The sequence below is a fragment of the Durio zibethinus genome, chromosome 25 (assembly GCF_047325235.1).
Source record: "Durio zibethinus cultivar Kanyao isolate XHJ-2024 chromosome 25, ASM4732523v1, whole genome shotgun sequence".
In the NCBI taxonomy this organism is placed as follows: Eukaryota; Viridiplantae; Streptophyta; class Magnoliopsida; order Malvales; family Malvaceae; genus Durio; species Durio zibethinus.
In genome coordinates, this window is record NC_143186.1 from 18,133,756 (window position 1) to 18,155,270 (window position 21,515).

Here is a 21,515-nt window from a genome sequence, read left to right on the forward strand (position 1 = left end):
TGAAGTTTCTAATTCTGAATGTCTACAAGCCGTAATTGGACTTGCCCGCATGTTCTTTTTAGGATTAAATTTATCAGTTCATTTTATCAATTAAAATTCCAATTAATGGCAGTCTACATTTAGGAAAAATTTTCAATAGAAGCTTGTAAAATTTTGATGTTAATATATGATCATAAGCAAATTTTTCTATGATAACATGTGCCATAATATAGGCTTTTCATATCATCAAAAACAGAAAAAAAAATGCATGTCAATTCGAGTGCAGGAAACTTACTTTTGTTCTGACGTAGACAATAGGATCTGACTCAGAGTTCTCAAATCTTTTAACTAAGGAGTTACATTCTTTTACCACTAAAGAATTCAAAAATGGGAATTCGCAACAAAAATCCACCGGGCTGAAGGTCGGTAGCTTTTCAAGGTGCAATACTTCCAATTTAGGGAACCGGAGCTTTACCATCTCCATTTCACTTTTGGCTTTGGCTTCGCCTCCAGTCTTCCTTTCACTTTTGACTCTTGCTTCACCTTCATGTCTAAAGATTTGCAATAATTTAGAAGCCCTTCTAACTCTGAATGCTCATGAGCTTTGGAAGACAAGCGACACTAACAGGAAAGATATTTTTCAGTCTGTTGCAATCTTCAATCAATAATTCCAAAAGATTAGGGAAGTATACAGGTTTGAGACGAGATGTTGATGATGATAGAATCTGATCCCGGGCCACAATTTGCATCAAGTCCTTGCATCTTTGTACTACTAGATAGCTTAATTGCAGCAGATTTCAAGCAAGTAATAGTGAGAATATATTGCTTAGTTTATTGCAGTTAACCACTTCCAAACGAGTAGGATTCTGAAGGGTGACAATTTGGGTGGGCTCTTTCCATATAACTTGCAGCTCATTTAAATCTTTCAATTTCAGTTCGTCCAGACATGATAAGAAGCATCCTCCTTGAAACTTAAATATCTCTCTACACAATTGGTTTCCCAGTTCAAAGAGGCGAAATCCCTGTAAAGGATACACATCCAAATATATCACTTGATATCATTACTAAATAAGCTTTAAACTAAGTTTTAGATCAGGAGTTAAATAGAGAAAAAAAAATAGAAGACCACAAGAAGTACCTTTAATTGACCATGCCTTGTCACTTCTAACATGGCAGCTTACTTAATTGGTGACATGCTCCCACTTTGCGATGGTGCAATGATGGTAACTTGGTAGAGCGGTTTTATGAACAAATTGTCTTCAAGCTAATCATGTCACGATCTGATATCAAAATGTAATATAATTATATTATCTTAAAATAAAATTTTAAAGTAATATAAAGTTTCTTTTTTAATTATTAAATAACTCTCAAATAAAATAAGATTCTCAATAAGTAAAATATTTAGATAACAAATTTCTAAAAGTTTAATGTCAAATATTACAATTAAAAAAAATAATACTTCATAAATCCTATTTAAGTAGTTTTCTAGTACTTAGATTCTTCTAGCTCTTCATAAGATTAATCATACTTAATATTTATATCATCTATAAAAGAAAAGAAAATAGAAAATGAGCAAATCATAACTCAGTAAGTATAGGCTCACATACCTTATCAGATTAAATATTTTTTTTCATACATATCATATAAAGTATTCAAAATAGTCATTAAATCATAATATCAAAACATTTCAAGATCATTATTCTGTCAAACATTTCGTAAATTCATAAATCAATATCAAAATATGTCAATTCATCAATTATAAATCACAAATTACGATCAAATACATATTTCATATAAATCATAAATCAATGTTTAAAATCATCATAAATCATTATCATTCGTTTATCATTAGCTACGATCATTGTTATAACCCGTGGCATTAGCTATATCGATAATTTCATCATCATGATCATTACTAATTATTATAACTCGCTAGCTTGGGCCTTACGCTAACTATTATTACTCGTTAGTCAGGGTCGTATGATCATATCTTTACTAACTACTATTACCCATTAACCAAGTTCGTAGAACGAGTTCTGACGTCGATAATCCCACTTTTCAAAGATGTAAAAACGTAACTATCATAAAATTATTCTTTAAACATAAATCATTTTTTCATTTCATTTATTTAAAAATATACATATATACATAGATTTGAAAACAAGCAAAGTGTGTGAGATTCTACTTACCTTATTATGATTCTATCACCTAGTTTTTCTCGCCAAATAATTAACGATCTATTTAAGATAATTTCAACATAACAGTAATTAATCAACCCATTTGAGATCACTTATACCAAAATAATTAAGTTAAACAAGAATTAACTCAAGTAACTAATTTTGACAGCCTACGCTTCTTTCACTAAAACAATCATATCTCGAGATATTCAACTCAGAATTAAAATCTTTTTAATGCATTAGAAACTAGATTTAATAAGCTTTCTAACCATATATGGCCCATCTCGTGATTCCTTGTTGATTAATTATAACAATTTTTGCAATCCACATCATATACTGCTGCCAGATAGCCTGTATATCTTCTCATAGAAATTACGTATTTATTCATAAGAAACTCCAAATTCAATTTTGCTTGTTTCATTGGAAAGTATACTTAATAAGCTTTTCAAACATATTTGGCTTAATTTGTAAATTCTTGTGTAAAAATTAAGAGGAATTTCGTAATTCCTCCCTATTGCTGCTACTAGGCCGCATGCACATATTTTGGTAAAAATTAGATAACTTTTTATAAAAAATTCGAATTCAACTCCCGTTTATTTTATTAGAAAGTAGATTCAACATGCTTTCCAATGATATATAATAATCATAATAGTATTTAATTCTTTAATATAGAATATAACCTTAATCCATTATTGCAAACACATGATTCATATTAAAATTCATACAAAACAAAAATTTTCTTTTCTATTCCTATCAAATTTCTATTTCCACAATAAAATCACATTACCAATTTTCTCAATATTTAATTAGACCTTAATTAAAGCCTAGAGAGATAATGTAAACCCTAAAATTTTAGAATCTCAATTATAAATTACATGTAAAGACTTAACAATTAATACTTCAAAATTAAAAAAAATTATTTACTCACATATCATAAATAATTTATTTTGTAGATTTGTTCTTATTTTTCACTTAGAATCTTTGGACTTATCTTTTCTATTTAAAAAATAAAAGAAAAATTAATTTATATATTTTTTTTATTAATCTTCGATTGAAAATTAAATAAATTAACTTTATTAATAAAAAAATAAATTATTTATCAATAAATCTTTTTATTTTTAATCTTTATTAAAGAATTTTTTATTTATAAAAATACTTAAAATATATATAAATTTTTGCGGATATTACAAATCATATCTTCAGGTGCTAGGTTTTTTAACTGAGGCACTTCAATGTCCTTTTCATATGCTGCATCTTTAAAGATGACGGCTTGTTCTAATTGAGGGCAACTGCTTATGTCAAGCACTGTAAGCCTCGGAAGAATTTGACCTGTTGTGATATGAAAAATGTATCCAACCCATGACAACCACTAATCTGGAGAGTTGTTAAACTTGGCAAGCATTGAGCATTGACTGGACCGGGATGTATTGTTTTATCGACATCGACATTAACATCAATGTCAACATCGACATCATTTCCCCTATCAGCAATAATTTGCTTCAACTTAGTGCAGCCAGGTGTCTGGATTTTTTTGTAGCTGCTTCAGACTTTTAGCAAGGGACATTGAGAAGAGATATTGCAGATAATGGCAACCCTTTAGTTGTACAGTAGTCAAAATTTGTAGGCTTACATATCGCTTAATTTTGGTTTTGGTGATAAACATTTTTCTATTTTTTTATGAGAATTAAATTACTTTTTTAAAAAATAATTTAATCAATTTTTATAATTTAAAATTATTTTAATATAAAATTAAATATTTATTAAATACGATAATTTAATTATCATATATAAATTATTATAATTTTTGAAATCATTATCTCATATCAAATTTTATGTACAAGAGAATTTCTTCAAAATTTTCAAAATTAAGGTGTATATAATGTGATATTGTTCTCAATTATTTTGCATATTGAGTGTTGTAGAAAAAAAAATCGTGGATTTACTAAAAGAAAATCACATATATGGCCTGATGATATTCACAAAAAGAATAAAGTGGCTCATATATTTCATATGAATTAATGTTATTTCATTCAAACGTTATGAAAGCAATAAATAACAAACTTATAGACATTTAAATCAGATTTATTAAGGTTTTATAATTTGAATTTCATTAAAAAAATCAATAAAGTATTAAATTTTTAATTTCAATAATCAAAATAAATATCTAAAAATCCCAAATAATAATAATAAAAAATGAGAATACGAATTTCTTAAATGTCACTGAAACTTGTGATTAACCCTAATAGAAGCAATAGAAATTCACAGGAATAATAAAGATAGTATACAGTTCATAATATAAGGAGATTCTTTTTGAAGAATAAATACCAGATCAGCACTTGCGATCTTGCATTATCGGTGCAATATATATGTATATATCCTCTCTCCAGTCTCCACTTTCAAGAACAAAACTCAGTGGTTTCCCTTAAGAATCAAGTAAGTAGAAAGCTTTAATGGTCAGTGACACCATGAGCCTGAACCTGCAATTGTTATATATATGGATAGATTTTTAGAATGAGATTATGCTATATATTATTTATTTATTTATTTATAAGATGATGACAAAGGAAATTACGCTGCGTGGACATGCATATATACCTCCTATGACGTGCAAGAAATTTACAAAAATATTGGTAGTTTTTCATCCATTGAAAGCACTTTGCAAGATATTAATTTTGATATAAACTTTTGTTTATCTAAATTTATAAAAAAAAAAATACAGCAAAATCCTCTTTAAAATTATTGTATGAACTAATTAGGAGCTTAAGGAGAAACAAATTTTCAATGGGATCATATTTCAACTTTGATTATATAAATACAATATTATATATATTGAAAACAAATATTTTAAATCTGAAAGTTGTAAGTTTAAAAAATTATAAAATATATTATCTTGTTATTTTATTTAAAAAGTTAATATACATATAAAGAAGAGAAAGGGAGAAACCAATTATCAAATCAAATTAATAATTAATAATCAATCAGTACATAATTTTAAATAAAACCAACATTTTATGAAATTTGGATATAGAAACTTAAAGGTTTGAAGGCTTCCACTTACTATTTAAACAAGATTTCATTAGCAAATAAATAATATTTTCAAATAAATAAAAGTTAAAAATTAATCAATCTAACAATATATTTGAAAATTTGTCACATTTTACATTTCACATTTTAATCAAATATTCTTTCTAGTAGTCAAATTGTATCGAATAAAAAATTATAATCATATATTTAATATAATATAAATTCAAAAATTTATTAAAAAACTTTTGCTAAATTAAGTTTTTGGAAAATTGAGTGGGATCAATTGACCACATATTTTACATGTAATTACTGAAATTAGTTGAATTAAATTTTGAATTTAAATTTAAAATATATTTCTCATACAATTTTTACATATCTTGAGGAATAGTATTTGTTGGATAAAGTTAGAATGATGTGATTTGTTGCTGACTGTTAGAACTCTTAATTCCATTGGTTAGAGATCAAACCATGACAATGTCAAATATCAAAATATTTCTTTCAATTCCTTCTTAAAAGTGGTAAGATTAGCACTTAATTAACCAAAGGCAGACTATAAACATTAAGTGTTCTTAAACAAATGAAGATGCAAGTAATCATTCATATTTACCTAATTAACAAATTTTCTCATGGGAAAAGGGTATAGAACCCTAACTAAAAATATTGATTTCTCTATTTAAAATGAAACTTTCATATTAATAGAGTCAATTGATATCTGAATATTTGATAGAAAGAATAACATTCAAAGGTCAAAATGTGCTATAGATCTATGAACTCTTCTATTTTTAAGAATTTAATCTTTTTAATATTATTTAAAAAAATTTAATCTTTGTAGTAATATTTGTTTTAAGGATTTCAGTTTAATTATTAATAATGTATAGGGATTAAATTATTTCAAAAATAATATTATAAAGACTAAATTTATTAAAAATAATATTACAAAGAATAAATTTTTTAAATAATACTATAAAAATTAAATTTTTAAAAATTAAAGAGTACTGAAACCTATAATACATTTTAACCAACATTCAAATGTCAAGTCTTAGAATATTTTTTTCTTGTTTGATTTTATCCACCACAACTACGTGTTGACAAATTTTACCATTAATTAGTATAAATTTATTAATAGATCTCGACACTCTGGACATTTCGGAAGTGCTTCTTCAATCCAAGCCACCTTGGAAATCATTTGAAAAAAGAAAAATCAAAGGAAACTTGTAACTTTAGTGTTGTTATTAGATAGTAGCTGATATGATTAAAGGCCCCAAGCATCTTGATTTGCTGAGTGCAGCAAGATCAGGGAACTTACAAAAACTCAAGGAACTGATTGCAGATGTAGGAGCGAACATCCTTGATGAAACTACCCGGGAAGGAAACACTGCTCTTCACATAGCTGCAAGATTTGGGCACAAGCGTCTGGTAGAAGAGATCATCCACCAATGTCCTTCCCTTGCCTTTAAGAGCAACCTCAAGGGAGAGACACCAATTCATATCGCGGCAAGGGCTGGAAGACGCGATATCGTTGAGTGTTTCATCGATTCAGTGAAAGATTGTTCAGGCATGTACATAGGAAGGATCAGAGATAAATATGGGAATACATCTTTACATGGTACCGTCAGGAATGTACATTTCAGAGTAATGAATGCGTTGGCCGAGAAAGATCCAGAGTCGTTGCTTGGATAAATGATGCAGGGGAATCCCCACTTTCGATTGCTATTGATGTGAAGCTGACGAATTTTGCAGTGAGAATCATATCTTTGAATCAATCTACGCTTGATTACATTGGACACGACGGCCAAACACCTTTGCATCGTGCTGTCAAGAGGAATGATTTTGGTAGTAAAAATCATCTTTTTTTCTTTGAAAAGATTCACCTTTTCCCTTCTCCAACTCTCTTTAAGACAACTTTTTTTGCTATGTTTTTTTCTATGAAATTTAGGTATCATGAGTACCATACTAGGTTCAAAGCAAGAACTCATTGGAGTACAAGATGAAAGGAAGAGGACTTCTCTTCATTATGCCGCAGCCTTGGGTCACCAGAGAATGGTGGAGGAGTTGGTGGATTAAGATCCTTCGATTGTATACATAGAAGACGAAAAACAACAAATACCACTTCACTTGGCTGCAAAGAATGGCCAAGTAAGTTTGATAAAAAGCATTGCTAGTCTTGCCCTGACACCATCGAGATAGTTGACGAGAAGCAACAAAACATTCTTCATCTGGCAGCTAAAAATGGAAATGTAGATGCAATGAAATATATTATGACGCTACTTGAGATGAAAGATTAGGTCAACTCTCCTGATGTAGATGGAAACACTCCCTTGCATTTGGCAGCCAGCAACTACCACAATGATGTAGTACGTGTTCTCTCCAAAAATTCAAAGGTGGAAATCAGGGCTATTAACAACTTTAACAAGACTGCCCTGGCAATTGTTAAGTTGCCTGATGATCGTGGAATGGAATTACAGAAGGTAGGTAACTTGGTTTACTCTATTAATTTCTACCAGTCATCTTGCAAAAATATTAATTTCACTAATTGATTGTACCTTTTTTTTTTAAATTTCTTGAAGCACTTGACCTTGAAAGCATTAAAGAGCACCTACAAACAAAAGTCTATGAATGTTGAAGACGTCCATGAAAATATACAAATGGATGAGGTAGAAGAAGTTGAAAAGCAAACAAAGATGGTAATAAAAAAGGCAGAGAAATGGCCCAAATAATCTCTGTTATGTCTACACTTATAGCTACATCCACGTTTACTGCGGCTTTTACCATCCTTGGAGGTTTTAGAAGTGATGGTCCAGATGAGGGCATGGCAATATTATTAGTAGATCTGCTTTCCAAGTATTTGTTATCTCTGATATTATTGCCATGACTTCCTGTATTACTGCTGCAGTTATTGTATTTTGGTCATCTTCACGTCGCGACACTGAATCATTCATGGATACCCTTCCTTTTGCCATTGGCTTGACCTGGATCTCGCTTGCAGCGATGACACTAGCCTTTGTTACTGGATTGTTTGTTGTGCTGCAAAAAACACTTTGGCTGGCTATATTGGTTTGCGGCATTGGTTGTGCTGCTCCTTTCTTTCTTTACATATTTGCTCCTATATTTCTTCTTGCGTTTGAACGGATGTCTAAGTTTCGAACCTCTCCTAGTGATAGGCAAAATATAGTCGAAGATAATCCATTTCTTTTCATTGTTCGGTTAATGAAGATAGTTGTTGAAAGACATTCATTATCTCCTTAATTGTTTACGATTGACGTGTAAGAGGTCATGTCGTGGCCAACTAAGCCAAGCCTCCGTTGCACCCGCCATCTGAAGAGATAAAGTCAAGCACACGATCAAGTTGGATTAGCTCGAGATAGATTCAATAACACTGTCTGCATTTTTGTCTGCATTTTTTAGAGGTTTAATAAACATTTTTATGAACTTACTGAGAGGACTGACTATATTTCTATTATGAAGAGAGACATGAGAAGGGCTAACATTATCATGATTTCAGCTGTACTGATTTTAATATTTTGAAGTTAGCACTTCTAGGAAAGATAGGACAAGCAGTTCATCATGTTAAAAGTGGTTGTTTGCTATGTAATATACCACTCAATTACAACCAGCAGGAACTGAAAAGAGAAAAGCTTCCATAACATTCGTCTGGCACACCTACTCGAAATGACTAGTTGGTTGGAACAGCATCCCAGCGCCATATTGTCCCATCCTCGCAGCAACTGAGAATGGTACTGCAACAACCAAAAGCAAATGGAAGGTTCGCCTGGGTATTAAAAACATCATGATTCATTGATAGAACACCATTAGAAATCAAGTGAGTTACCTTCCATCAAAGGACATGGCAGTCTGTCTGATTGGAGACTTTGACTGTGCATGAGATAGCCTACGGGAGAGACAAAATAAGAAGACCATTAAATACATAGAATTTCCTTTTAATACCAGTGACAGCAAATCAAGCAAACCTGGCAATGAGAACAGGAGGGCTGCTTTGCAGTTCCCACACAAAAATCTTTCCTTCTCTATTTCCTGTCCCGTCCAACAAAGCTTATAAATGAGTACATGCGGTAACAATATTGAGCTTATCAAGATTGTTTACATTCGAAATACAGATGGCTGTAACTCACCAAGCAATTATACTGTTATTAATATATTGTTTACATCCTAAAGAGACAGGCATTTGGCCTTCCACATACCTATAGCAGCAGCATTGTAATGAAAGTCGCAAGAAAATTTGATGAACCAAATATCACACTCAGGGACAGGGTACTTTTGAAGGATGTCAGCTGTACCCTAAACAGGAAACATCATGAAGTTCATCATGGCAGCAAAAGTGGAGGGTTTTAGAAAATATATATCTGTAACAGGAAAATAAAGAGAAACCAAGGGCTTTGCAAGAGAAATGGGAAAGTTCAAACCTCTCCGGGAGATTGCTCCTTCATCTTTGGTTCCCATAGAACAATTTCATTGTCAACACTCTGCAATTATATTACACAGTAACTTATATAACCAAAAGTGACATACATAATTCAGGCTTATAATAAAACAGCATACACGAAAGGTGTATGATAACAAAGTCAAGGAAAAGTTTCCAACTATATTTCAGCTGCAACTTTTTCAAGTAAAATATAGGAGTCCTAACTTAAAAAGAAAGTTCCTAAATGTTGTATTTTTAACAATGTATACTGATTTTACTACCCAAAAAAAAAAAAAAATGTAACCTGATTTTGGAAAGAAGTTAGCATGCCACTTTAGAAAATGATCTTTTGGCAAAGTTACATGCAACATAAGCGCTTTTCATCTTAGATCCCTATTTCCAGTACCAAAGCCCAATATCAGAAAAGAGGCAAAGGAAATGTTAACTAGCTTTAATCTAAGACATCAGAAAACTGCCTGCATTTTATACTACTCGGGCAAGTGATGTCCTAAAAGGTTGTTCAAAGATTCTTCACAAAGTGGCTCAACTTTCTCAGCTGAGAAAGCAACAAAGCAATGTGGAAATACATATTAAATTATATTTGAGCTTTCAGGCAAGTGATGTCCTCAAAGGTTGTTCAAAGATTCTTCACAAAATGGCTCAACTTTCTCAGCTGAGAAAGCAAGAAAGCAATTTAGAAATACATATTAAATTATATTTGAGCTTTTTGTGAAAATTGATATAACAGTGGATACAGCTAATAATTTACCTTAGACAGAATGAAATCACCAAGCCACCGATTACAGTCCACATAGTTTGAATGAACTGAAGCTAAGAACACCTAAAAATAAAAGATATAACTATTAAAATATTAGAACAACAGTATCTTTTACGTAGATCAGAAGAAGAAACTACTCACAGGGAATTGGACATATTTTGTGGGGAATTTTGAAGGAAGATCCGTCCAAGTGAACGATTTCTCAACATAAGTCCAGAACTCTGTAGAAAGATTAAGAAAAAGAAAGAAAGGAGTGAACACCTAAATTGATGTTTACTCAATGGTAATTCTCATATTTGATCACCTGCCTGACAGTTTAGTGTTCAATCAAATGTGCTGACAATTATATGGCACTAAATTCTTTTTGGTGCTAGATAACATCCAATTTTGGATCCAATCATTCCAGCTCACCTCAGTACCCTCAAAGCCAAGACCCTGAAACCGACTCTTGATAGATGACATATAACCAGTCATTTACCAATAAAGGTATTGGACATCCCTAGTTTTGACTCTAATGTTCCCATTACATCTGATAAATTAGTTTGTTTCCTCGAAAAACAACTAAAACAACAATCCATAAGGATGATTTTCATACTCATACCTTTCATTGACCAAATCTTAACAGTGTTATCCATGCCACAGCTTGCAATTCGATGAATGTCAGAAGGATGGAAATCCTACAATAGCCATCATAACCATCAGCATATGAGTAACATAGCAAACATTGAAGGACATACTTCTATTCTCCATGGGAAAGACAGAATAGGATACGCCATTACTGTCTTCACCTACCACACTCAAAACTTCATTGCGGTGACCCCCAGCTCCAGCAAATATCAGAATGCATATTCCACTATGAACATTCCACAACCGAACTGATTCATCCTGCCCCAATTTCAAATTTTAGACATTTGATAAAGAAAAAAAGTTATCAAGTAAATGTTTTGATGCATACTTTACTTGCAGACACTATAAGTGATGGTTTCAATGGCTGAGTCCTGATTTCATTTATAGAGTCACCATGGCCAACAAAACTCTGCACATACAGATCCATCCAATGGAATGAAAACTATTTATAATTTACACTATCAGCTTTCAACAGCATTGAATAGTCATCCAAATAGAAGCTCTGATTGTCTAAAGATGATACCTTGTGTATTTTCTCATTACTTGCATCAATTACCCGGATTATGCCATTAATACCTCCGGCAACCACAAATGGGGTACCGTCAACATTGCATGCCCAACTTACAGTGTAGAAAGACTCATCCTTCTGATCTACAAAACACATGGAATGATGAAATAATCCAAAAAGATAAGTTTAAGGAAAAAAGAAAGGTAATTTACAGTGTTGTTTCTTACATCTTCATCTACATAAGACTGTAAAACAGCTATAACACCGCCTTCAAGGCATTGGTAAACCGTCACCTGTAAACAAAAGGGCAAATTCACTAACATAATTTCAAAGGATGTATGAAGGCGGTAGAAAAACTAACGCAACTGGTAAAGATTGCAACTTTTCTGATCCAAATAAGCATCCAAACTAAAAATAAAGACTGATAGAGAAATACTTCAAAAAGAGAAGAGCATATCAAAAGGGTTAATTCATTCATAAAAATTAGTCCCAAAAAAAATGGTTTTCCAAAGAAAAAAGTGCAATTAGCCAAAGTCAGGCTTCAGAGAAGATTAAAGTGATTAATTGACTGATCAAAGCTTCCCAAAAACTGGGCAAAATTGGGGTGTCTTTTGCTTAGCAAATTGAAGAAAAAAAGAACCAACTTTTTTGCATTTTACCAACTTAACCGCAAAATAAAAAGAAACCAATTGATTCCCAGGATAAAAGGTATAAGAAAAAAGGACTTACCCGGTTACCGCCGACGGTAGCAAAAACGTTGAAGTAACGGGAGTCAATGAAGTTGAAAACGACGGCGTAGAGGGGACGTTTGCCTTCTTGGAGTCGGTTTGTGACTCGGTATTCTCTCTTCTTTGATGATGCTAGCGATCCCACCACTGGTTCTAGTCCTATCGGCGTCTTCGCCATAGCCGCTTTCAAAACTGGTGCCTCCCGACAAGACAAAATCTAAGGTTTTAGTTCAACTTCCTAGTGAGTTTGCCCTTAAATGTGTTTTTTTTTTTTTTTTCACTTTGAGCTTTTTTTTCTTTTAACTTTTCAACTTTGTTTTAATAAATTTATTTTTTGTTTTATAGGTTTTTTTCTTAAATTAGATCTTATTAATATAGACTGTGATTGCATAAATCTATTAAATGTATTAAATATTTATTTTTTATTTAATTGTTTATTTGATTTTATATATTCAAAGAGACAATTACTTGCCAATTATATTTTGTTTTTTAATAAATTAGCTTAAATAAAAATAAACAACAGGACAAATAGCAGCAATTGGTATAGTCTTATCTTCATAGTTCAACAGTTTACATTAGTTTCCAAATCAGCCATGGCTTCCACTTTACTTCACTTCCTTTCTCTCCCAAGCCTTCTTCATGTATCAAACCAGTCAATCCACAACCCGTAAAAAACACTTCATTTCACTATCAAATGCGCTTCTCCAAACTCAAATCCAACTCCTGGTCAGCCAGGTTTTCCATCTCCAATCTCCCATGAAACAACCATGAGTCCAGAGAGTTTCCCCATTTAAAAACGAAGATCAGAAATAATCCGAGAAAAGAAACCAAAACCAGGCATTACAAAGTCAGAACCACCAAATTTTGAAGTTGGTTGGAAGGGAACAAAGGAGATAAACTTAGAGAAGCCAAAAGGGTATGTGATAATGGATTTCTTGGAGAAATTGGAGGGGTTGATGGGATGAGAATTTGGTTCCACTGAACTGTTAGCTAAGGCAGGGAAAATCGTTGCGGAAAGAGCAAGAGAAGACGCAGAAGTGTTGAGAGATGAAAGGAAAGTGGAAGAGAGAATGGTGACTGAGTTGTTTCGAGTTGAGGTCGAAGGAAATGGATTTGGCTATGGTGAAGGCTGCAGTTAAGGAAGAGACTTTGAGCGTAAGACTCTAGCAGGCGAAGGGTCGATGCAGGCGAGCCATTCTTGTTGCCACTTCCTTTTGAAAGGTTGCAAATTTCGGAAATGAGAACATAAAATAAAATAGAACCATTGATTCCCTCATTTTCATGCTTCAGCAGCAGCAAGGATTTCATTGCTCAATTTGTTGGTAATACCTTAATAATTATATGTGCGTCCATGGCATTAATCAATGATTTAATTAGAATGCAATGCCCTTTAATAAATGGTTCATCACTCTCAGTCTCTATTTCATGTTAGTATTTCAAGTTTCATTCCTGTTCTGCCGCTGCTGCTTCTTCATCTTAACATAAGTTGTTTGACATGCCTTGATAACACATCGAACATGCGGATCATCAGTCGGAATTTTAGCTAGCATACTCTTTGCAGACTTGGGATCTCCTGAAGCCAGAAGGGCTTGATACATCCTACAAGAAAACCCGACAGTTTGATATATCAAAAGCAGGAGCAAATTGATCAGTCTAACCATAGGAAGACTGGAACATACGAAAAACAATTGAAGAAAAGTAAGGATTACTAACCTTAAGAATGTTAAAACATTGCCAGGCAAGCCAGCTGCCTTGTATTCGTTCCAAATCAAAAGAGAGTTTTGCAAATCTTTCGCGTTTACACAAGCAGAAAGGAGAAAGTCAAGACTTTTCCGAGAAGGGGTAAGGCCTAGTTCATCCTTTATGGCTTGAAGCAAAGCCAGGCCAATCTGTAAACCTTTAGGTTTGCTCGCTGCGATCACGGAGAATACCTACTCAATCAAGAGAAGGAGACATAAAATTGAAGGCACATGCAATCAAATTGCTAATACATGACAAAATCATAATTTAATATAGCAAACTATTACGGAAATTTAAATAAACATAAGCAATAGCAGATTAATAAGGGTATAGAAAAATAAAAAGCCTAAAATATTTGGTAACCAGCAATTTTAAAAATCCATGAGGAGGTATAAGTCTTAAAGGTACACCATTTAAGAGAGAGAATAGGAACAAACCTCATCAAAGATAACTTCCATAGCCAAATCATCGTTGTGGAACTTATCCTTGAGCTGCTTGAGTAAATCAACTGCAGATCTAGATGAAACAAGGAATTAACAAAGATTAACTAAAGCAAATCCCTCTATATTACAAAAGAAGAAAGAAACAAGGAAGATAACAATAGAAAGAGTTTGAATGATAAGAAAACTTGGTAAAGTAAATAAATGCCCCAGAATTGGAGAATATTGTGTCATCTAACCTTAACTGCTTATTTCTAACACAATGCAAGATTATTCTGCAACAGCCATCAACCCAATAGTCTGGATCATGTAATTCCTCCGGTAGTTGAAGTAATATGCTCAACTCTCCCTCAGATGTAAAATGTTCCTAAGAGATAATAGAGATGATAGAAAACATGATTGCAGTTACGGGAAAAAAGAAAACAAAGGTTCTGTAAAAAACTTACAATGAGAGATATAACAGCTTTAGGCTCCAAAGATCCCCCATTTTGCTTGATTTCTTTGTAAATGTTTAATGCATCAGGCATCTTCCCACTTGATGCAAAAGCAGACACAAGCACACTTTTGATTTCATTTAGGCTCTTAACAGGTATCCCTTTGTCTAAGAGTACCTAAAATATAAAATAGTATCTTTTGAGACCATCAGAGACAAACCAAAATGGGTCTAATGCATAAATGGTACTTGAATTATATTCCATATAATTTGGTACTTGAACACAAGATTTATTTATTCGGTACCTAAACTAAATTCTTTTTGGTTCAATGTGCATACCTAACAGATGTGACTTCTATAGGTGCTAAGTGCTGCATGCATACATACCTCTTTTGCCTTCTCAAATTGCCCACAAGTTGTATATGCATTTATAAGTGCCATAAAAATATGCTTCGTGACTTGAATTCCAGCACGCTTCATTTCTTCACGGTACTACAAGCAATAACAAAATTACTTCGTCACTTTTAGTGAAATTCCAAAGACATGTTTCACCCATGCCAAACCATCAGTTGCATTAAAAGTAAAATGCAACTTGCAGAGAACATCAAAAATGAATTTATCACGAAAAAAGGGACTAGATAAAACATGAAACTCTGAGCAGACTACAAACTTGCAAACTACCTTTGTAATATCCTCTTCACAATTGCAGTTGCCTATTAGATAGCTGAAAGTTTGAGAATCTGGTTTTACATCTTCACATTCCATTTGCTTGAGTACCATCAATGCACCACTAATGTTTTTCTGAAAAACATTTACAATATATATATATATATATATATATATATAAAATAGTCAAACCCAAAATGCAGTAAAAGAGAGACAGAGATAACATTAGAGATCAGAATCAGATCAAAGCTTAAAAACTGTTTTAATGTTTAAGTTAATCCCTGGAAAAAAAACATGAGGAAAGGCAATGCAATATGAGGCTGGCAAATGCAAGATCTACATAGAATATGAATTCATGGCATTTTCCTTGTCAAATATGTCTTGCATTTACTTGCAGTTGTGCAGAAAGTGTAGTTTAGATCAGAATAACAACTGAAAGAGGAAGTAACAACTTTGCTAGTATCCTTTGTGTGATGGCAGAAAAATCTCACTGATTAGGTCCATGGCACAGCCTTAAAATGACCATGGCTTAACTATGTCAGTGATGAAATAGAAAAGTTTACATTTAAGCATATGTGTCATTCATACTCTCTTTTCTCACTATCTTGAGACATACTGCAGTTAAAACAGTGCCCTACTCATGCATAGGCGAAGGCCCAAGCTACATATTTGCAATAACAAATATAAGTTTCCGAAACTAGGAAGTAAAGGAAAATATAAGAAATAAAATACCAAGAACATTCAAGATGCAGAAAAAGTTACCTCTCGAAAATATCCAGCCATTATAGTATTATAAATACTAGCTGTAGGTGTCACATTCAATTTCTTCAAGTCATTGAGCATTGCATATGCACCGCCAAACTGCAATTAGTAGAAAAGAATGCACAAAATTGCATAATTAACTTTCAACAATTTGAAAACTTTGGTTTGCTACAGGACAATGTAGAAATAAAAAGAAAATAAACCATTAACAGGCAGCACATGCTTCCACACAAAGAGAGATGAAAGGGAAAGGAACTGACTTGGAACTTACATCTTTCATTTTCACACACAAACTTATCATACTCCTGAAGGTCTCATTGTTTGGTTTCAAATTATGGTGGCAAATCAGAGAATAAATTCTCCAAACCTTACAATGAAATAAAATGAAAAAAAGGGTAAAATAAATCAAATTAATCAAATTTATGATACTTGTAAATCATCAAATAACATGATAATTGAATTGTAGCACGAATTAACAATGCTCATTGCCCAGGGGCAATTTTTCAGAACGAATCAAAGCCCTTTGCCTTTTATCTTAAGCAAATCAAATTCTGACAAATGAAGTCACTTAAACTTAGGACAACATTATTCCTTCTTATTCAGTGAATAAGTTGTATGAATGAACCTATGAAACCAACAAGTGATGAATATTGGAGTCAAAGATATTTAAATATGTACAGTATGTGATACTTAAAGAAAAAAAATCAAGCACAATAGTGTTTGATATATCATACCAAATTATACTCATAACTCTCCTCGCTAGCATGCAATAAGCCATGTAGTGTCTCCATAGACAAGTTCAAACCCTCTTCACACATCTGTTCAACTATGTCAAGAGCTAAATGCACCTGCATTACAATAAATGAAACATTGATTATGTGAAAATTCACAAAATTAATGCTTTTATCTTGCTTTCTAGGGTCAAAGATTTAGCTACACAACAGGAAGTCCCATAACCATCCCTTTAAGATCCACTAGCTCTGGTTGTGACTTTACAAAATGCTGGTACAAATCCCCTAAGATTTTACCATCGAAAGTTTCTTTGTAAAGTTGTTTAGTACTGAATGAAAGAGGCAATCACATTAGAACAATTTAAATGACACTGTTGTTCAAAAGACATAAAATTTGGTTTTTTGCTCCTTTTACTAACAGAATCTGCCTGTACCTTGCATAAATCACAGCAATAGGTAATGAGCTTCTCATATGATGCCAATGAAGGTGTTATCTTGAATTTCATGTGCAAGCTTTCGAATTTCAGAAAAAAATCCTCAACCTACAATAGACAACAAGCATAAAGAGACATAAAATAAATAAGAAGCTGCAAGACAAGAAAATGACTTAATTGCCTACAAGAACCTTTTGAACTCCCAAAATTTTGAATTTATAATTAGAAGGACCTACTGACGACAAACATTCACATTCATGATTGCTTAAAGTCAAGATGCAGATCAATAGTTTAAAGCATGAACAAGAAACAAGGCATATCATCCCAGAAATCTCAAATTATCGATGACAGATAAGTGCTGAAAAGATGATGCTTCAGAAATGAACCCTATGATGCTATAAAGACAAGCAAAATTAAATTTTCCTCTTGAATAGACAAGCAAACCGCATGTGTTTCATAGAATCATGGCCTGAAGGAAATTACCAGCAGCTTTCATGAGAAGTTCCTCACCGCTAAATTAGGAATGCCACTAGCATAACTAAAGATGAGCCTCGAGATTTCATCCATTCCATAGCCTGCACTATCAAATTTACCATATTAAAATGCATACAAGACAAGACGCATACTTTTGTCAAATTTGTAATCTTTGAACAGATCCTAGATTGTTTTAAAACAACTAATTATCTAGAGTTATAGAATCCGAATCCTTCATTTGAGAAGGAGAAAGGGAGATGACATACTTTATACATGATAGTAGAAACAGAACTTATGCATGTGCCAAGCTCTCAACATTAAATTAATGCCCTTGGAAACTGCTAAATTCTAAAAAGACCAAATTTATGAAAATGTTATCATTGAAAATTAACGGTTTCAAAGATACAGATTAGCAAAACATTATTTTTAGCAGAAAATCAGGTCAGTTACCATTTGTCACCAAAATTTCACCAGACAAGATTTAGGAGCCTACCTGCTAGAGAAAAAAAATGAGTAGATCATGAACATACCACATCTTTTGAATGCCAAAAGGAATTTCTCAGTGAATGATTCTAATGAAAGCCTCCCCAATGATTGGAATATCTTTTCAACTTGGTTTACAGATGAAATTCTTGTTACATCAATAACTTCTAACAGTTGAATGAGGTCCTTTTTCCTTCCAGTTACACAAAGTGCTAACAAATAATTTTCTGCAAGACAAGAAAAATGTTGTAAGCTCAGTAATGTTAAAACTTCCGCCCACCCCCCAGATTGCATAACATGAAAAAACCAAAAAAGAGAAAAGCTTACCTGGCAGATAAACTTTACATATTCAAATAAAAATCAATAGATAATAACTAAAAAAATGATACAGACTTCTGAACCTAGATCCATACCTTTTAATTTAAAATCATCTTCCCCATTGTCAGCTGCAATATAATTACAAAGTTCTTGAATCTTTTCTTCATTGTTGACTCTAATCCACAACAGCATCTCATAGTAACCTAACCTTGAAAGAGAACTTGGATTCCCTTCTTTGATAGGTCCACAGAAAAAGTGGAACTCGTCTACCATACCCATGTCAATAAAATACCTAAGGAATGGACCATAAGTTCCCTCCTCTACCTGAAATCCCCGTTCCCTCATTTTCTTAAAAGTTCTAAAAGCCTCAGAGATATGTTCCAAAGCACTATCTTCATCATCACTGGTCCTAGCCTTCTCCAAGCAAACTGCTATTAACGCATTGTACTCTTTCAAACCAGTTTCTCTTCCCAATTTATCAAAAACCTCCATAGTAGCTTTTGTACCCAGTTTATCTCCACACATCTTTATTAACCGGTTAAATCGATTAACCTGGGTTTTCTTGAAAACCCATTTCTGTTTCCTTTCACGTGAAACTTCTTTCTGCTTAGGTAATATGTTATTGTTAGACAAGTTTGAAAGCCATGGTATGGACAATACTCTCCCTAAAGAACTCCTATTGTTGGTCGTTTCTTCTGAGTCCCATGAACTGTCAGAAGCACCAACTGCACACACAATAGAATAAATGATTTAATCCATAATAAATGAACCAAAACCATTTTTCCTGTTCCCAAAATAACAATAAAAAATAAAACTTTTAAATTTAGCTATTTAGAAAGTAGCTAACTGAAAACTTGAGGTTCCAATCCATGTATTAATTATGGAACATATTCTACTTGAATTTTATCCATATGCAAGTACAATTTCAAATTGCATGATACTAGCAACTAACTCAAAATCTCTTGCATTCTCAGAAGTCAGAACTCATTCAGTTAACATAGAATACAGTAAAAAAATTATTTTAGGCAAGTTTTATATATATATATATATATTGCATTAACATAACCAACTCAAATAAAGTAGCTTCAAATGAGTAAATTTTCTTACACATGTAACATGCGAAAGCATTCTTCTTTATTGCTATCCATTTGCAAGTAAAATCTCTAATTGCATAAAAAGAACAACTGCCTTAAAGTCTCTTCCCTTCTCATGACTAGATCAAGTAAATTAGTTTTTAATAAGCAACTTCACACTAGGAATGTGATAAACATTCAAATTTTACCTTTTCCTTATGTTTCCTACACAATAAACTGAAGGAGAGAAAACAATTATACCAACAAAATTTACATGCTATAACTAACAAATGCCTACCACATAATATAGAAGATATCTCCTCTGACAAATTCTCCATTGAATCCTCTGCATTAAACACAGCAAAATCAAGACTTCAGTTTTTACACTTCAAAATGACACATTTCACTGTATTCTCCAACCAACACAAAGAACAAAGCAGCCAGAATCTAAAACAAATAGAATTGTCACTTAAAAACTACACATTTCAACGAATTCTTCAATACCCAGATTCCAAAGTAAAAAACATAAAAATGAAACACTTCGCTGAATTTTCTAAAACCCAGAATCTTAAAAACTACAATTTTCACTTAAAAATGAAAATTTTCATTAAATTCTCCTATACCCAGAAACTAGAACAACGGAAACAGCAAAAGCCAGAATGCAGAAAAAAAAAAAGCCAAAAAAAGTAAAAACAAACTAGAAGTTGAAGCTGGGCCAAGCAACCGGCTGCTGAGGATACCATGAGGGGCTGGTTTCTTGGTAGGTTTAGGTGAACGTTTTGTGAAGGAAGTGGATGATGATGGTGGTGGTGGTGAAGATGACGATGTTTCCAGCGAGAAGACGAAATGTTTTACAGTTCTGTCACCGGCAGGTAAGGAGGACTTCTTAGTGGCCTTTTTAACGACAGTTTTAAAGAGAGAGGAAAGGGTTTTGGCTTTGGAAGCTGTCATTTGAAAAGAGCAGTTTTGGAGCTCACATGAACGGTGAAGCTGGAGGTGAAGATGAGTGGAAAGGGTTTTGGGCTTTTGGAGTGGTTGCTGTAGCCCTTTTAACTGCTCTTTTATTTATTTGTATCAGATTTTTATAAAATTTTCTTTTTTTTTTTTCTAATCTAGGGTTTCTTTCAATTTTTTTCTGGCTGTAATTTTTATATATATTTGGCTATAATTTATATTTGTTTCTCATTTTAATTTATAAAATTAAATAACTAGAATTTAAGTAAAAAAAAAGTAAATAATTAGAATTAGAATATAAAAAAAAGTAAATAATTAGAATTAGAATATTTATGAAATATATTAAGTGGCCAAAATTTAAGTTTTTTTTAGATAACTCCTTGTGAAAAAAAATAAAAATTACTAAAATTTAATAGTGTGAATTTTTAAACATTTTTTAAATAAAAACAAAATAATTAAAGTAACAATAAAACTGAACTTCAAGAAAATACTTTTGGTGCTTTGCCTAAAAATGGAAAATTTTTTTGTTGTGAAATGTAATCTATCTATTTTCTCCATTGACCTGACCTTGTCTCAATGAACTAAGACCATTTTCAGGGATTTAGCTTGCTTTGCAAAGCCAGTTTCTTCAATGGTTTTTTAAGGTTAAATGTTGCAGTTTGCAAAAAAAAGAGTTCAGCATCCTGAGTTTCTGAACATAAAATTTCCATGAATGTACATTTATATCTATATACTTCCATGATTGATATCTGATTCAGAAACCCGG

The 21,515-nt window shown here is 32.4% G+C and overlaps 2 protein-coding genes and 2 pseudogenes across 9 annotated transcripts; 2 read left to right on the forward strand and 2 right to left on the reverse strand.

Moving 5' to 3' along the window:
* Positions 1-6,335: 6,335 nt before the first annotated feature.
* LOC111275721 (protein ACCELERATED CELL DEATH 6-like) lies at positions 6,336-8,549 on the forward strand (annotated as a pseudogene). Its single transcript, XR_016333510.1, has 3 exons — positions 6,336-7,013; positions 7,117-7,648; positions 7,748-8,549. The product of XR_016333510.1 is annotated as a protein ACCELERATED CELL DEATH 6-like (transcript).
* Positions 8,550-8,652: 103 nt separating this feature from the next.
* On the reverse strand, positions 8,653-12,584 carry FIE (Transducin/WD40 repeat-like superfamily protein). 2 transcript variants are annotated; one of them, XM_022861222.2, is made up of 13 exons: positions 12,243-12,584; positions 11,741-11,806; positions 11,529-11,651; positions 11,334-11,414; positions 11,171-11,263; positions 10,980-11,055; positions 10,520-10,599; positions 10,370-10,441; positions 9,602-9,661; positions 9,380-9,476; positions 9,149-9,212; positions 9,010-9,069; positions 8,653-8,917 (listed from the first exon to the last, which is right to left on the reverse strand). In XM_022861222.2, exons 1-13 carry the CDS (start codon positions 12,417-12,419, stop codon positions 8,854-8,856), a joined length of 1,113 nt encoding a protein of 370 aa, XP_022716957.1. In that variant the 5' UTR covers positions 12,420-12,584; the 3' UTR covers positions 8,653-8,853. The 2 variants fall into 2 exon arrangements, 1 of the variants encoding a protein (XP_022716957.1); XR_002688386.2 differs by having other exon boundaries at positions 8,903-8,917; positions 9,380-9,469; positions 12,243-12,540.
* Positions 12,585-12,834: 250 nt separating this feature from the next.
* Positions 12,835-13,459, forward strand: LOC111275719 (protein CHLORORESPIRATORY REDUCTION 41, chloroplastic pseudogene; annotated as a pseudogene).
* A 33-nt stretch (positions 13,460-13,492) lies between these two features.
* Positions 13,493-20,851, reverse strand: LOC111275714 (pentatricopeptide repeat-containing protein At4g04790, mitochondrial-like). Of its 6 annotated transcripts, none has more exons than XM_089754136.1 (16): positions 20,536-20,845; positions 20,094-20,141; positions 18,818-19,447; positions 18,452-18,631; positions 17,958-18,022; positions 17,448-17,555; positions 17,017-17,130; positions 16,554-16,649; positions 16,283-16,381; positions 15,536-15,655; positions 15,242-15,346; positions 14,868-15,032; positions 14,661-14,788; positions 14,419-14,497; positions 13,955-14,172; positions 13,493-13,840 (listed from the first exon to the last, which is right to left on the reverse strand). In XM_089754136.1, exons 1-16 carry the CDS (start codon positions 20,744-20,746, stop codon positions 13,678-13,680), a joined length of 2,529 nt encoding a protein of 842 aa, XP_089610262.1. In that variant the 5' UTR covers positions 20,747-20,845; the 3' UTR covers positions 13,493-13,677. The 6 variants fall into 6 exon arrangements, 5 of the variants coding, with proteins under 5 accessions (XP_089610262.1, XP_022716949.1, XP_089610263.1 ...); XM_022861214.2 differs by having other exon boundaries at positions 20,494-20,845; XM_089754137.1 differs by lacking the exon at positions 16,554-16,649 and having other exon boundaries at positions 20,494-20,846.
* Positions 20,852-21,515: the final 664 nt, after the last annotated feature.